The following is a 17,121-nucleotide window of genomic DNA, read 5'->3' on the forward strand; positions in this document are numbered from 1 at the left end:
TTAGTATGGTAAATAGTATCACACCAAATTTAATGTTAAACTAGATTTTGACCCGCCCTTCTAAGGGCGGGTATATTTTTTGTTTAATATTTTTTATATGTTTGAAGTTTTCAGATGGTGTTACTAATTTTAGATGCTTGAAGTTTTTAGATGGTGTTATTAATTTTTTTAAGATGTTTTTAATGTGATGTGCGTGTTAAAAAAAAGAATGTGTCGTGTAATATAATTAATAGATGAGATAAACAATACCCTTTTACATTTACCCAGCAAAATTAAATTAGTCGGCCCATCTACAATTATTTTACAAAAGCCCCTTATCAATCTATTAAATTACAAAATTAATTGGCCAAAATTAACAATAAAAATAATTTTATCATCAATCGAAAAGTCTGGGAAATAAAGAAACGTATGGTCATTACATTGACAACTTTTTATTATTATGTCTTCACTTTTCTGTCGGTGTATTCTCTTCCCTATGTTATTGTCTTTTCCTATTCCTCTTCTTCTTCAAAAGCGTCGATCCGAAGACAAAATACAGATTTTTGAATCCTTTCTTTTGATCTTAGATCCGATCTTATATTGTTCCTGTAAGTATACTCTTTTTGATTCAGGATCGACATCTTCTAATCTATAAAGGTTAGACTCTAAAATTTTAAGGCTCTTAATTTTTAGCTCAAATAAATTAATTATATAAGTTTCAGGGATAGGTTTGATATATGTATATTGACGATATATTATGGTTATCATCTTTATATCGGCCATCGATTAAGATTTCAAGACATGCAACAGAATAAATAATTTTGTAATTTTTTTTATATATTTGCAGGAGTAGATTACCATAATCTTATTTTGTGATGGCAAAGTCTACGGATCTTATTCCTAATCTGTCGACAGATAATAGTAACTGATGTAAAGTAAATGTTTGTATTGAACATTACTAATACCTGTCTACGGTTTATATTAAACAACTTATTTGTCTATTTCTTTTTACAGCGTAAAGAGAACATATATTAGAAGGAACAATAAGACAACCCCTGAAAATAAGACAACCCCTGAAAAGATAAGTCCACTTCTCTATCTCTATGCTATATATAATTGTTAAGCTATGAATGTGTTATTTTGGTAGAATGTTATTTAAAGAAAACAATTTGGAAATAGATGTTTTTGGTAAAAAATAATAAAAATATATGGTTATATTGTTTAGTTTGATGATATCACATGTTTAGTTTGATGATATAACATGTTTAGTTTGATGTTTGTTGGTAAAAAAGAATACAAATAGATTATCTTTCTTTGGATAGTGAACAGTAGGACTTATTTCTTTCATTCTTACTAATCGTTGTTGTTTAATATTATATATACATAAACTTTGTTTCAGGTACTTGAGTTACCCAAAGCAGAAAATGTAGGCGTACCCGAAGCAGAATAAATATCTTGGCCACAGTCATCAAATGCAGAATAATAAGGTCAGTCACTAAAACCTAAAGAATAGTATAGGAAAATGACTATAATGAATTGACAATTTAGGAAGGATCTAATAGTATAGGCAAATAACTATTATGAATTGACAGTTTAGGATGGAAGGGATAGATTATTTCTCTGAGTAGTTTGCCGCTTAGAATTATTCTTAGATATTTTATTTTTGGCATTAAAATAAACTGCTTGAATGTGTGATAATGATTGTAGTATGCTAAATTTTGAATTAGCCATGAACACAAAAATAAGAACTTAAAGAAAACATGATGACTAAACCGAAACAAAAAGTTCAAAAGAGTTTAAACTTCAGAAACAAATTCATAACATTGTTCAAAACGGTAGAAAATAAATAAAACCAGAATTCATTCTTCACCTCCGTTTTCAAGGTTGTTAAACACTTCTTTGAAAACGACATTCTTAGTCTTCGTCTGAGGCTTTCCATCCTTGTCCACAATCAGAATTTTCAATCCTTTCTTTGAGGTCACCCTAGAAATTGCAACATAGAGCTGTCCATGCGAAAATACTGGTCTAGGAAGATATAAACCAACTTGAGAGAGTGATTGTCCTTGGCTTTTGTTGATAGTTATTGCAAAAGCCACAGCTAAAGGCAATTGTCTTCTTCGCATTTTGAAAGGAAGCTTCTTATCTGATGGATGTATCAACAATCTAGGAATATAAACTGTATCCCCAACCTTCTCCCCAGTAAGAATTCTAGCGCCCACCATGAAATCCATCATCTCTGTTATTTGCAATCTGGTTCCATTCATTAAACCCCCTGTAGAATTAATATTCCTGAGCAACATAACAGGACAACCAATCTTCAATCTCAAACTGTGGTTCGGCAATCCAGAAACTTTGATACTGTTCAAAAAGTCAGAACTGAGCGCTTGATTTTTTGTTGAAGTTGTATCAGATGGGTCAATACTGTCACAACTCAGAAAAACCCTTTCTTCGCCTGGAAAAAACATCAATAGAAAAATTGTCAATGAGTAAAGAAAATATAGAAGTTATAGAATATGTAAAAAGTGTTCACTAACCATCAAGTTTAGATAACATATGATCGTTAATCATATTAACATCTTCATTAGTTGGGCATAAGATTGCTCTCTCTTGGAAAAAGATAGGATCCTTAAACTCTCTCAATGAATCACTGCTTCCATAGATCGCCTGGCTTATAGTCTCAATAGGATCCTTAGGGTCAGTGATTAAAAACTCATCAGGAATATCAATAAGAGCCTCTCCATCATTAGGCTCCGCAATCTTTCCATCCCCAACATCCAAAATCCATTTGGAAAACTCCTTAAGATCATTTGCTTCATCTTCAGTCAGATTATTGGAAGACAATCGCATATTTTTTGTGAGTTTCAAGACTTTGCAGTGCTCCCAAGATATGAAGAATTCATTGCAGCCAATACAATTTCTGCCCTACCAGCTCCGGTAATGACTGGAAGTACCTGGCGAAAATCACCTCCAAACACGATCACTTTTCCACCAAATGGATTTTTGCTATGATTCCGCATTAGATCCTTCAAACTTCTGTCCAAAGATTCAAAACAATATCTGCTCATCATGGGTGCTTCATCCCATATGATAAGTGACGCTGCCTTTATCAAATTTGCCTTATCTGTGCCATGTACCATATTGCATGTGGTAAATTCATCTGGATTAATGGGTATACCAAATCGGGAGTGAGCAGTCCTACCCCCTTGTAACAATAGAGAAGCAATTCCGCTAGATGCTGTATTCAGAACTATATCTCCTCTACACCTTATTGCAGCTGATAGGACTCGCCACAAGAACGTTTTTCCAGTGCCACCAAATCCATAAATAAAGAACATTCCACCTCTTTCAGCATCAACAGCACCAATGATCTCATCATAGATTTTCTTCTGTTCATCCGTCAGCCTGAGTATATCTCTATCATGAGCCGTTCCAAGTTCTCCAAGATCGTAGTTACGTTCATCGAATATCAATACATTCTCAACCCGACTACGACTACTTCGAATCTTTGGCATAGATTCATAAGTGGATAAAGAACTCCCATTTCGTTTCATAAGCTTCTCAATCTCTATCAAAGCAAATTGTTGTTTCTCTTCATCAGTTAAAATAAGTTCTGCATTAGAACAAAATTAATCAGTAAACACACAACTATTATTAATAGCAATAAGATGTCACGTGTTTAAAACCTTAACAGAAGCAGGTGAAAATGCAGCAAGTTAATACCTGGTCTATTCAGACGTTTCCTATGATGATACTCGATGTCTTCTGACAATAGTTCCCAAGTTTGTCGGAAGACAACCTCTGGTTGACTTAAACTATCAGAGCATATCATCATCACAAACATCTCTCTAACAAAGGCTGCAGAACTTTGAAAGCTGTGCCTCACTAAATCATCAATATATTCTTGATCGTCGTCCAATAATCCTCTAGCGTAACATGCATCTTTGTACTCAGCATATACTACATTGTTATAGGTCTTTATTTCTTCAAAACTGGTAGGACCTTTAACAATGTTCAATAACACTCTCAAGTAATAGGCTGCCTCTTGCTTGCGTGGAGCATAATTGATTCTTCCAACACTAAATCCTTGTTTCCTTCTATTGAACACCTTTTTACGCTTATCAAAGGTATAAAAGTTAGGGATCTGAGCATAAGTTAAAGTCCTTGCGAAAGCATCCACCTTATTCAACTCAAACCACGCTAGAAACATTGTGTTTTGAATGAGTTCACGGCTGACAACGTCATGAAGCTTGTCTTTACCTTTGAAAATAATTTTTTGTTTCCCTGGTAGATGGAATTGCAGTATCTCAACCGGAGTAGATCTGTAATGAATCGGATACTTAAAAATTCTCCAGGCACCTTCACAAGCTGAAACATATCTATACAATACAAAAAAATAGTCAGGCGTTTACAGTTTTTAAACATTCACATAAGAAAAAAAAATTAAAATGTAAACTGCATCAATCACCTGCAATCGAAGAAGTCTTTTATTTCATTCTTTTTTTTCTTCTTCACACCTTCTTCAACTGTGGCATCATTTGGTGCAACATTTTCTGATGGTTCAACAGCCTCTGATGGTTCAACAGCAACAGTAACACGATCTGCTCCCTTGTTAATATACTTAAACAAATATTTAATAGAACCAGCTTGGTTGCACCACTCAACATTGATGTGAGCTCTATAACGGAGAGACAACTTCTTGTTATATGGGATAACCCATCTATTATCGAGTTTAATGCCGTTTTTCTCAACATAAACGCCTGGTTGTGTACGTCGCCTATACACAGGAAAGCCCTCTTTGTTAACTGTAGTTTTCTCTGAATGTCGTTTAGGATAATTCTTCTCACATTTCCCATTAACCATACATGGTGAATTCATGTTGGCTGCTCCACATGGACCATGAATCATCATGTCCTTAACAACATTATACAGCTCTGGCTCTTCATCTTTATCTGGTATTTCAGCAGATATGATCTTGTCTATGTCATCAGTAGTTGGCAATTTTGAATCAGGATGCATAAAAAGTAGGATGTGAGCATGAGGGAGGCCACGTTTTTGAAACTCCACAGTATACATAGCTGAAAATATCAAGAAAGCAATCGAGTTAGTAAAAAATCTAATACAAAAAAAATTCAAAACGTGAAACACACAAATACTTACATGAAACAGTTTTTCCCAAAAGCTTCTTCTTTGTTAAATCATCCATCAAATTGTCAAGCTTCATCTTAAACACCCGACAAATAATGTCAGGTCTGTCTTCAGCTTTCAATCCATGTTTCTGAACGTATCTAGTAATCTCTGGCCATTTAGGATTGCAAGTGAATGTGATAAAAAGATCAGGGAAACCAAAATGTTTGCAAATGGTCATGGCATCTAGATAGTTATTCTTCATGTATCTAGGACTTCCTGTGAAAGATGCTGGCAATACAAACTGCTGACCTTGTTCATTCATATCGATGTTGCCTGCACTCTCAGATTCTTTAATAGAATCATAGCTGTCGGATCGCAAACATGTCTGGTTAAACTTGAGGTAACGGAGCCTGTTAGATTCAATTGTTGTGTAAGCATCAACCAGAAATTGCTGAAACAACCTTCTTGACTTCAGCAAAACGTTAGACTCATTTTCTCTATCTTGAATCCTGAATGCAAAAAACTGCCTCATGCTTATTGTATCCTTTTTCAACTTCTTAGTAGCTTCTGTGACTCCCTTCTTAATACCAAGTCGAAATCCATCCTCACCATAAACAAATATTAGAGGATACTGTAATGCAAGGTATGAAACATGAATTTCACTTATCCTTTGAAGGTTGCCTGATTTTTCCTCAATAATAATGTCCCTCTTATCCATTCCCAATTGAAAGTCTCCCGGGATTAATGCTGCAACTTCAGAAGCAGTAGGCATGCTATATGTCCTTCCATCTTTTGTACGGTCACTAACAATCCTCATATGGAGAGTACTCTCGGTTTTATTATCCAATCTGTGTCTAGCTTGCCGAAATTTGGAGACATATGGATTCACTTCGTCTAGCATAGCTATTACTTTCTGAATGATCTCCTTTTTCAAACCATCTTTCTTGCCTTTGCTGTAAACATTGTTAAAGCAAGTTAAGAAGGTGCAAATCTAGATGAAAGTGTAAAGAAAATGTTTTAAAGAAAAAAAAAAACTATCACAGAATCTACAAACCTCAATGCGTTTATTCTATTCTCTGCCTCATTTTCTGTGTCGACAATGTATAGTTGACCAAACTTTGCAGACTCCCCATCCCTAGGTTTCAAACTCCCCATCCTATGGTAGTTTTCACCTTGAAGCTGAAACATTTTTGGTCCCTTTCCTTTAGGAACAGAACGATCAACCTTCCCTCCTATAGAAGTAAATGAAAAGACCATGTTATATGGTCGGGTGTTCCTTTGATAATGTTTGCTGAGCTTATCACTTCCATTAAGTAGTCTTTCCATAATCTCGGGGGGTTTCTTTAAAAGAGGCAACTGAACTTGACCTTGCATACAACATAAAGTAAAAATGGGTTTCTTGGACTTTCTACTCTTGTTTATGCGTTCACCAAACCACATATACGCTCCACAATGCTCACAAATATGTGTTGCATCACCTTCATCTACATAATCTACAAAATAGAAATTTAGGTAAATGGACGATTAAAATCTTGTTGTCTTTGTTTTCATACAACTTCAAATTCTGCTTGGTAAATTTAGGTTCATGACTTACCAAATTCCTTTTTAGCAGTCTTGGAAGGTTTAGGCTTGGAAGTTTTAGGTTTTGTATTGGAGAAAGCCTGTTTCATAAGTGCTGCCATTGTAAGAACTCGTTTTTTCTGAGTTTCTGTTTCCTTTGTTTTTGCATTGACGATATTAGCATGTTCTACATCAGAATCTGTAGTTTCTATGCTACTGCAATCCCATTCTTGATCATCATCGTCACGCATTGTTCCTGTCAAATCCAATGTTTCTCACGTGAATACATTGTTAAATGAAAACATTACATAAACGTTACAGAAATCCCAGATAATATAAATGTTACCATTAGATGAAACATCCGACAGGTGAAAATCATCATCATCATCATCATCATCATCGTTATCCAATATAACACGTGAATGTTTGTCACCTGAAGCCACATTGACATCTACAAAACAATCAATTTGAAGTCTAACACCATCTGATATTATATTCACTAAATAAAACAGCAAGTTACATGGTATTACTAAAATATTATTCTAATACAATCGAGCAAACCATACTTGGTATTTCTGGATTTTGCTTACTCCTTTTCACAGATTGCAAGCTGCTGACATTTTCTTTGTACTTGCCTAGAAATTTTTTGAAACAGTCTGAATAATATATGGCACATGTAAATAGAAGGAATAACATATCGATAGAGTTTGATACCAGTTGCGGGTTTTCTTTTTTTTGTAGGTTCAACTTCCACAAAAATATTCCCTTGAGAAGGTCCCTCAATACCAGAAGATACAGGTATGTATGTAAGATCATCCAAAATCCTATTAAATACTGAGCTTAATGGTATTGAATGTTGGGTAGCATTCGGATTAGAGTTTTGTAAACCAATACTTCCCTGATTAGTGGCATTAGTTGTAGTATCTCTTCCTTGTCCGCCAATTTCCCTGTTAACATGATTAAAACCATCATATTGTCTTTTTCTCATTGTGAAACCTGCAATAGATCAAACAGACTTATAATTATTATGAACGTTTGGAGAATAAGTGATCAATGATGATTGTTTTAGAATTGAATAAAAAGTACCTTTGATCTTTATCCAAATCTGGAAATCTGGTTTCAGTCTAGAGTTTTGCTAAGAAAACATAAATGTTTAAGGCTAATATTTGTTTAGATTACAGAACATTTTTAAAGTTACTTGGCGGGTGAAATTGAAAAAATTTAAAATTTTGTTTCTGGTATTTCTAACAATCGTAATATTGTTTAGAAAATATTCTGTTAGGAACAATATATTATTGTTGAGATTATATATTATAGTAACATTTTGTAACTTAATAAATTTAATCATTTGACACTTAGAATCCGCGCAAAACAGATATAAATTTAATCGTTTTTTATTTTATTACAAAAGTAAAATTGAAATAGTTATTTAAAAATATTAATGTATGATTTTTAGTAGTATGAAAATTTATAGTTTAAAAATTAGTGTTTGAACCTTAATATTTTTGAAATATGAAAATCATATATAAGACACACTCTGTTCGCAACCGATCTGATCATTTTATACATATAAAACATTAGAGTTACTTGTGAAGGATACTATATGTACATTAATCACATGGGGTAACAAATGTTCACAGGGCATACTCAAAGGGATTCCAACAATCTTATTTATGGTTTTTCTTTTCAGGATAGTTTGTGTATAGCATGGGGTAACAAATGTTCGGAGGGCATACTGAAAGGGATTCCAATTACAATATGGCTCAAGTAAGTAATTTAAACTTTGTTTGCATGTAGGTCATACATTTATAGAACAAATTAAAAAAATTTATAACTTCAATATATATAAAATGAATGACAATTTTATAAAAACTCATAGTCTATTAAAACTCATCATTTATTGAAACTCATAGTTATTGAAAAAAATAAAACGACCAATATAAAAACCCAAATAATAGCAAAACCAAATAATAGCAAAACAACAAATGAAACAAAATCCAACCAAATCTTTATCCCCACGCAGCTTTGACTACTCCCCAGCATTCTTTTCCACCTTGATGATCTTAGAGTATCTCTTCTTTGAAGTAGAAGAAATGTCATGAACAGCTTTGTCTACTTTTCGTTTTGACAGTGGAGTTGAAGATGAACATGTGTTGTCTTCACTTTCAATGCTAACAAAAGATACCTACAAAAAAAAATGTGATTAGGATATTTAAGTTCAAAAGTTAAATGATGCTTAATCTTATACTTTATTAAAAACAGTGAAAACTTTAACAAACCTGTTCTGATGGACGATCAGATGAAACAATGTCAGTCTGATTGGTGTCTTCAGTTTTATCATCGTCAGACTGTAAGATTATTTCATCAGCAGACCAAGTCTTCCCAATATTAAATATATTGGATCCATAATCAACATTGTCTTTGCTCACGTAGACACCAAATTTGAAAGTTTTTCCAATCATATCAGTAATAACGTCAGGCAAGTCTTCTGGATCCTCAACCTTCATAGAAAGATATAAAAATTTCATAATTGTCAAATTCAAACCATAATTTGCAAGTTAAATGACTAACTATACATACCTCTTCCAGAGAACCATTTAAGAGCACTTCAGCACTTATTCCCAAAATGGGTTCAGCAATGGTATCAAGCAACATCACTTTAGTTTCACCAGTCTCATCCTTTAGTAGGAGATGTAGTTTAAACCTAACAGCAGTGGATAAATTAGTGAAGTCATAGATCGTAAACATAATTGATTCAAGTTAAAGAAACATACTTAGGTGCAACATTGGTTACTGACTGATGGCATGTTTCACAATACCACAAATGTTTCACTGGCACCAAATCCTTGTTAGTAATGTTAGTCACCTTCTTGTAGTGGCACTTAATACAACCAAAATAGTACCATGCATAGTCTGTGTCTATTGCATAAACTGTTGCTCTAACAATGCATTTCTCAATCTAAAAAAATAACATTCTGTGTTAGTAAATGTTTAAGGCTATAATGCAAAACAATTTATCAGTAAAAAGTAAATGTGTAGATTATAATACAAAACAATTTATCAGTAAAAATGTAAAATTAACCTCAGTTGCCATTACGATATCCAAAATTGTTCTCTCTGGATAAAGAGACCACTTATCTGGTTGGCGTTTGTTTCCTTGAGGTTTTACAACCTCAAGAGAACCAGCAGTGAGAGCCAACTTATTATCTGGCATCCTAAAAGGGTTATAAAACATTTGCGTAAGAACGTTTGTATATTAAGCACAAGATAAAATTATTATGAGATTAGAATAGAACGTATTACATTAGATAGTCATTCACATCAAATCCAGACGGATTGATCTCCACACTTGAAATTTCAAATGCACTTGTGACCTGGACTTGGCCTACAATAATTTTTAAAAATTACTACTTTTAATCAAAATCATATTATAAGTTACGAATCCTTCATAGTTTAGTAGATATTTTACCTTTGTAAACATTGATTTTAGCAAATCTCAGTAAACAGATAAAATTTTTATCCACTTGAGCGACTTTGTATGCATATAGCATATGTTCAGCAAAACGACCCCAAAGACAACATGCTATTTGGAGACCACTGTCAAAGAAAAGAAAGTAAAAACAATAAACACACATTTATATACATGTGAAATGTCTATTTGCGAAAGGTTGTATTCATAACTTACTCTGTATCCCTCAAAGTAAGTTCCAGCTTCTTCGTTTCTTTACTTTGGACTGGAACAACTTGCATATCTCCAATCTCGGTTGCTTGACCAACAACATCTTCAACAACATATAAAAAAATATTAATATCATTATATATAAACAAAAAGATAGATAGATTTATGAGGAAAACAGTTAAGTTACCAATAAGAAAATTAGAATCAAGACTTCCATTAATGATTTCCTGAAACGTTGCTAATGACAAAAAACAGTCGTCATTTTTCAGAGAGGATTCGGTGACGTTGGAGCTATTTATGATCGACAGCTTGAATCCATGGCTAGTCGGTCGGTACTTTCCAGCAGTTGGGGTCACTGAGAAATTCTCAATGAACCTCCACTGTCCAACGTGCAGTTTCTTAACACGACCAAGGAAGACTCTTTTGCAGGTACAATGAATTTTAACACCCTACATTAACATTAAAAAAATATAGTTTAGTCGATTGCAGATCAAACTTTGTTAGAATAACAGATAACAAACAGAAACACTTACTGTCTTGTCTGCTAGTATGAAGTGAAGAGAGTCTCCACCAGGGTAATTCGAATGTTGAGTCCATGAATGTAGTACTTTTACTTCAATCTTCCAAGTTGTTTTAAATGGTTTGACATTTTTCAACAACGTTATTCCGTCGGATGTAACCATAGCCATTTGGGAGTTTTGTTTGTCGAGATGTGATGAAAAGATTAGGTGATGGAAGCCTTTTTATAGTGGAAGCATCGAGAGCATATTCTGAATCTGATATTTTAAATTTTATACGGTTGTATCGATAGGGATTAGGATATAATTTTGTTAAGATTTAGAAGATATATCATAATATTTCTGTTATAATCTTTTAATTGATTTAAAGTTTGATATTATCTGGCTTTTTCACATCGATTATTATCTTGATAAAATATAGGTTAGTTGAGATTTTAAACATTTAAGTAGTAGAATATTCTCATCTAATATTATCATGCGATATTATCTTCACAAAAATATAGGTAATTGGATTTTAAACTTCTATTTTCTGTCTAACAGTGGTTTATTGTTGTTTATTAGGAAAATCGGGTCGATGGAGTGTATACCAAGTCCTGTAAACCAATGATAAAGGTCCAAAAGATATCGTCTCTTTCACGTGCTGAAAAGCTAGAAGATGAAACTGGTAGAAGAGTGTTATATTGAAAACGAACTAATATAGATTTGGAATTATAAATAATATCAAATAGTGAACAGGAAGTGAAAGGTGATCACAGAAAATATGAGGTAATAATAAGAACAAACTGATGTATTATGTAAGTGAAGAGTTGTACCTTTGACTCATAAGAAAATTATGATTTTGGGTAACATTGTTGATGATGTATATTTGATTATAAATATGGATTGATTGTCTTATTAGTATGCTCGATGAAGAACTTATATATGAGTGTAATATGTATGGTAAGTACGTAAATGTTTATTATAAATATAGTTTAAAAATATGACTATAACTGATGTATTCGTTGAAGATGTGTTGGATTATAAAGGTTGGTAGTTATCCATAATTATTAATAGTGTATTAATAGTGTATTAAATTATAAAAGATACTATCGAAATTATTATATTAGTTGGGTTACGAAATAGATGGTCCTATGTAGACTTCTTTTAAGTAGATAAAAAAGATGTCTCTATTTTAATAGGATAGATGGAGAATTATGTACCAAACTAAATTAAATATGCTAAACTATTTTTTTTTTTAAATAGATCCACTCTATAGTGAGTGTGTTTTGCATTTCGAAACCCACTGCACATATTTTTAAAAAATATTTGTAAAATAATTTTGTCGCTTATTTGGTTAAAGATATATTTTCTCTCTCTCTCTTATATTCTTACTTTCTGTTAGCTCCACAAATAGAAAGTGAAAGACGATCGATTGTGTCGCGGCGATTCTCTGTAAAAAGTCGCCGCCGGAGATTCGCGGTTCTCGCCGATCGTTTTCCGCCGGATTTTTGTGCTTTTCCCCCATCTTACATTCGTTGCGGTTTTATCTTCTCTCTCTCCCTTTCTCTCCAATTTTGAAATTTCCTCCACTTGTCAAGTGATAGTTCCATCCCCGACACGAGTTTTGTTCGGTTTCTGGTAATAAGAATCAGTGACAGACAGTATCTGCTTCACCCTCCTTGTAAAGGTCTAGACTTTAGACGAATAGAGTAGTCTGTGTTTTCGATAGGTTTTTTTTTGAGTGATAACAGAGTTTGTATTGAAAGAGAGGTGTGTAATAATGGGAGATATAACTTGGGTCGAAGAAGGTAACAGCAACCTGACCAGTTCCAGGAAAAGGAAAGCGAGACCCAAACGGTTCGAGTTTGTAGGATGGGGTTCGAGACAGCTCATCGAGTTTCTCCAATCTATTGGCAAAGATACAACAACCAAGATCTCCAGGTTCGAGGTCAGCGAGACTATCTCGAGGTACATTGCCGAGAACGGTCTCGTAGATTCGTCGAGCAAGAAGAGAGCTACGTGCGACGATAGGCTCATGTCCCTTTTCGGGGTTAAGTCGATACTGAGGATCAAAGTGTATGATCTACTGGAAAAGCATTACGAGGAGAACCGGGACGATGCGGATTTTGATTATCTGTACGAGGATGAGGCGGCGCAGATCGTGAGCCGTTCGGAGAAGGTGGTTAGGATAAGGAAGGTTGTGAGGGAGAAACCTAGAGGTGGTGCTTTTGCTGCAATAGTGAGTGAGAATGTCAAGCTTGTCTACTTGAGGAAGAGTCTGGTTCAGGAGCTGGTTAAGTCTCGGGACGGTTTTGAGGGTAAGATGTTGGGAAGCTTTGTGAGGATCAAGTCTGACCCTAATGATTACCTTCAGAACAACCCTTATCAGCTTGTTCAGGTCACAGGTAATTTTTTCTGAAAGTATATTTTTGATTTAAGTCTGGTTTGTTCGTGTGTTTATGGACAAGAAGATAATTACATCTTTAGTGATCATGTCCCATGCCTAAAGATGTCTGGTCTGCAGTAGAGAAAGCTGAGTTCTCTTTGTACTTTTTTTGTTTTGTCTGTTATCTAGGCGTGAAGAAAGAACCTGGGACTGATGATTTTCTCCTTCAGGTTACAAATTATGTGAAAGACGTTTCTATCTCTGCGCTATCTGACGATGATTTCTCCAAGGTAATTTGCTTAGAAAATATTGTTCACCGGGTTTCTATTCTTTTAGCTATCTTAGATGTACTTATCTTTCATTATAGAAATTGTTGGACTGATGTACATTCTAGCCTTGTAGTTTATGGATTGATTATTAGATTTTCTGAAAATACGCAGGAGGAATGTGAAGATTTGCATCAGAGAATAAAGAACGGTTCTCCTAAGCAGCCTACAATTGTAAGTTTGCTTTTTTCTATAAGAAGGCGGAATATACTTGTTTTGGTGGAGGCTCTCTATTAATGATCTGTCACCTATACTAACAACTCTTTCACCTTTTCTGCTTATGGCGTTTTAAGATTTTGTGTCTTTTGTGGCTATTTAATCAAAATTCATTTGAACCCTTTGGATAGGTGGAGATGGAAGAAAAGGCTCGAAGTTTACATGAAGATCAGACTAAACACGTATGCTTGCTTGCTAACTTTCTCTTCTGCTTCATTTCTTTATCTTCTTCTATTTACCTTGCCCCGTGGTCCTATTTTCTTTTGACGGACTCAACTCTTGTTTGAACTCTTTAGTGGCTTGGAAGAGAATTGGCATTGTTACAAAAGCGTATTGCCCGGGCCACTGAGAAGGGATGGCGAAGAGAATATCCTTTTGTTACTATATATAACTTTGTTATACTTTGAAATGAATAAATATCATTCCGATAGTGAGTTCTTAATTGTTTTTTCTTGATTTAATGAGTTGTTACGCTGTCTGAGTATCTGGAAAAGAGGGAGCTTCTTCAGACTCCAGAAGAACAGTCCCGGCTATTTCGTGAAGTTCCGGAAGTTCTTGGAGAGGAACTTTTACCAAACCTTGAAGCGTCCCCTGAGGCTCACGAAAGTGACAATGAACAACGGTTGAGCGAATCTCCAATATCAAGCATCCAAGAAACTCCAGAAGTCCGCAACCTCTTTGGTCGAGAAGATCAGCAGTGCAATGGTTTTCTCATGTCAAAATCCAGCACACTTCCGGGAATCACGCCTTATGCGATGGACCTAAACGGGAGGTTGCCAACATGGACTGCTTCTTCTGCAGGTGCGTCATTCCAATGTATAGGGTTCTTGTTTCAGTGTGTTTGCATCTTACCATGGCTATGCGTTGGTTTTGATCTTTTAAAGATTCGAGATTGATTTGCATCAACTGGTTTGTTTGTTAATAGCTCTCTCTATCGTATTACAGGTGATGAATATCTTCATAGAGGTGTAGAGCAGCCAGCAAATGGCATCACTTGGGAAGAAGAAACGCCAACTAAAGAGCCTGAAGTTTCTCAGCTTCAGTCAAGCACACCAGCAGTATCGAATCATAACAACGGGTCTCAAGCTCAACCAAATCCGTCAGAGATAATAGAACTGAGCGATGGTGATGAAGATGAGAACGGTGATGGAGAGACTCTAGACCCTACAGTTGAACATGTTGAGGTTCTGTCTTATGATAGAGAGAAGGCAAACTGGTTGTACAAAGATCCTCAGGGTGATATACAGGGACCTTTCTCTCTCAAAGAACTCAAAGCTTGGAACGACGCAGAGTACTTCTACAAAGGCTTCAAGGTTTGGATGGCAGGACAGAGTTTGGACTCTGCGGTTATACTAACCGATGTTCTTCGTCAAGTTTAGCTAATGGAGTTACTTGAAGTAGATTCAGTGAAAAGTGGTTTTCGGAGTATTTGTCTTTAGATTGAATTAGAATTTTGCTTCTCCATTTCAGTAAACAGCAAATAAAAGAAAACCGTAGTAGCATTTTTTATGATTTTAAAGTTAAAGACTCCATGAGATGAACAGATTGTTGTTTTTATCAAATCATCTATTCAACAGAATCTTGTCTATATTTATTGTGATTAGTGAATAATCTGGAGTCTGAAACTAATCACATGATCTTAAACACCTTATTCAAAAAAAATCCCCACAAACTAAAGTAACAGAAAAAATCCACTCAAAGGAACAAGTCTGAATATATTCACTCAAGTCCTCTTTACACATATTTTTTCTTATACCTAAAACCTTAAAGAGCACTACCCATATCACAAAAGGTATTCTCTTCTCTCAGACGTTACCTATGAGCCGTTGGTGTACGCGGCATGGTGTACGGCATCTGGCTCATGTTCACTGGTGCACCAGGGACTGGAGCAGCAAAAGCCATGTGAGGTGGAGCTGGGAGGCTCACAGGTGTTCCAACTACTGGTTGACCTATGCTTGGTGTTCCGTACGTAGGAGGTGGTTGAGAGGCGGCTTGCTTTGCTGGATTGTTTCCTCCTCCTCCAGCAACACCAGCAGCAGCAGAAGCAGAACCGTTGTTGTTGTTGTTGTTGTTGTTGTTGTTATTGTTCTGACCGGTGATCGGTCCTTGTGGCGTTGAGACATCTGCGTCACCAACACTAGTGATGTCGTGAATGCTCGTTCGTCTTCTCTCTTTGTTCATCGAGTTCAGACGAATGAAGTACTTCTGAGCGTGGCTAGCGACTTGAGTCGGTGTTCTTGTCACCACGAAGTTACGAGAAATGCTACGCCAGTCACCTTTCCCGTACTTATCCAAACCAAGAAGAAACAACCTGCAACCACAGAAAGAGGAACAAAGACCATTAACGTTTCTGTCAAACAGATTAGCATCTCATCAAACAAAACAAAGAGTTCACCTGTGCTCATCCTCGGTCCAGGCAATACCCTTTCTCCGTTCTTGATCTGCCTTTGCTTTACTTCCCTGATTAGACTCATTTCCTCCTCCTTTCTTAGTACTTCCTCCATCATCACCACCACCACCAGTTGATCCTCCCTGAGGAGAACCGTAGGAAGGAAGTGGGACGCATCCTGATTCGATATTACTAACATCCTCAACTAAAAGCTCGTAGTGTTCTTTAATCTGCTCAACGCTTTTCCCCGGAACATCTGCAGCAATCTTCTCCCACTTTTCCTCGGATTCATCTGTGTAACTAGCAAGAGCTCTCTCGAAGGCTATATCATCATCCCTACTCCACGCAGAAGAACCATCACTAACTTCCTCCACAGTCATTTTGGAATCCAAACCCCACCAAAATTCGATATAATAAAAGCCTAATCCCTCTCTAAAATCTGAGATTCCAACTAGAATTTCGGCAAAGTTAGTGTCTTTAGCGTTCAAACAAACCAGCAACTACTCAGATTATCAACAGAGAACTCAGATCTTCCAAGTATCAACTGAACCTATGACTTGAAATCAAAATCACAGCGAGAGAGAGAATCTCGGAGGGTTATATAAAAAAGACGAATATCGAAAAGGGAATCTCTAATCCTAACAAAATCGAATTCCCTACAAATAAGGGCGATAAACCCTACAAGATGATATCTTTGCCGTACTCTACAGGGGAACTAAGAACAGAGCAGCGAAGAGAGAGAGAGAGGAGAAGAAGTATCCGCGAGGCAGAGCAGAAAAAAAAAAGATTGCAACTTTGAAATGAAAGAGAAGATTAGGGGAAAACCCAGAAAATAGAGAGAGAGAGAGAGAGAGATGAGGAGAGAGGTCAAAACGCCATTGTTAAAGAGACAGTGATGATGACCATAATAAGCTCCCACACCACTGATAGCTACAGTTTTCACAGCTCTGCTCTGCGCTGCT

At 35.5% G+C, this 17,121-nt stretch overlaps 3 protein-coding genes across 14 annotated transcripts; 2 read left to right on the forward strand and 1 right to left on the reverse strand.

The window, feature by feature from the left end:
- Nucleotides 1-420: 420 nt before the first annotated feature.
- LOC130505301 (uncharacterized) lies at nt 421-11,711 on the forward strand. Of its 12 annotated transcripts, XM_056999900.1 has the most exons (8): nt 425-636; nt 827-909; nt 994-1,060; nt 1,363-1,466; nt 7,408-7,472; nt 8,362-8,433; nt 10,615-10,774; nt 11,425-11,711. In XM_056999900.1, exons 4-8 carry the CDS (start codon nt 1,452-1,454, stop codon nt 11,545-11,547), a joined length of 435 nt encoding a protein of 144 aa, XP_056855880.1. In that variant the 5' UTR covers nt 425-636; nt 827-909; nt 994-1,060; nt 1,363-1,451; the 3' UTR covers nt 11,548-11,711. The 12 variants fall into 12 exon arrangements, 7 of the variants coding, with proteins under 7 accessions (XP_056855880.1, XP_056855882.1, XP_056855881.1 ...); XR_008941619.1 differs by having other exon boundaries at nt 421-636; nt 994-1,466; nt 8,357-8,433; nt 10,601-10,774; XR_008941621.1 differs by having other exon boundaries at nt 421-636; nt 994-1,466; nt 7,408-7,468; nt 8,357-8,433; nt 10,601-10,774.
- Nucleotides 11,712-12,226: 515 nt separating this feature from the next.
- LOC130505299 (uncharacterized protein At5g08430-like) lies at nt 12,227-15,358 on the forward strand. The gene is made up of 7 exons (XM_056999897.1): nt 12,227-13,247; nt 13,418-13,518; nt 13,669-13,728; nt 13,902-13,952; nt 14,067-14,137; nt 14,243-14,571; nt 14,716-15,358. Exons 1-7 carry the CDS (start codon nt 12,623-12,625, stop codon nt 15,147-15,149), a joined length of 1,671 nt encoding a protein of 556 aa, XP_056855877.1. The 5' UTR covers nt 12,227-12,622; the 3' UTR covers nt 15,150-15,358.
- An 87-nt stretch (nt 15,359-15,445) lies between these two features.
- Nucleotides 15,446-17,108, reverse strand: LOC130505300 (transcription factor SRM1-like). Its single transcript, XM_056999898.1, has 2 exons — nt 16,166-17,108; nt 15,446-16,081 (listed from the first exon to the last, which is right to left on the reverse strand). The coding sequence occupies exons 1-2, from the start codon at nt 16,537-16,539 to the stop codon at nt 15,583-15,585; spliced, it is 873 nt and encodes a 290-aa protein (XP_056855878.1). The 5' UTR covers nt 16,540-17,108; the 3' UTR covers nt 15,446-15,582.
- Nucleotides 17,109-17,121: the final 13 nt, after the last annotated feature.

This window comes from Raphanus sativus, unplaced genomic scaffold, assembly GCF_000801105.2.
Source record: "Raphanus sativus cultivar WK10039 unplaced genomic scaffold, ASM80110v3 Scaffold2157, whole genome shotgun sequence".
Classification (NCBI taxonomy): Eukaryota; Viridiplantae; Streptophyta; class Magnoliopsida; order Brassicales; family Brassicaceae; genus Raphanus; species Raphanus sativus.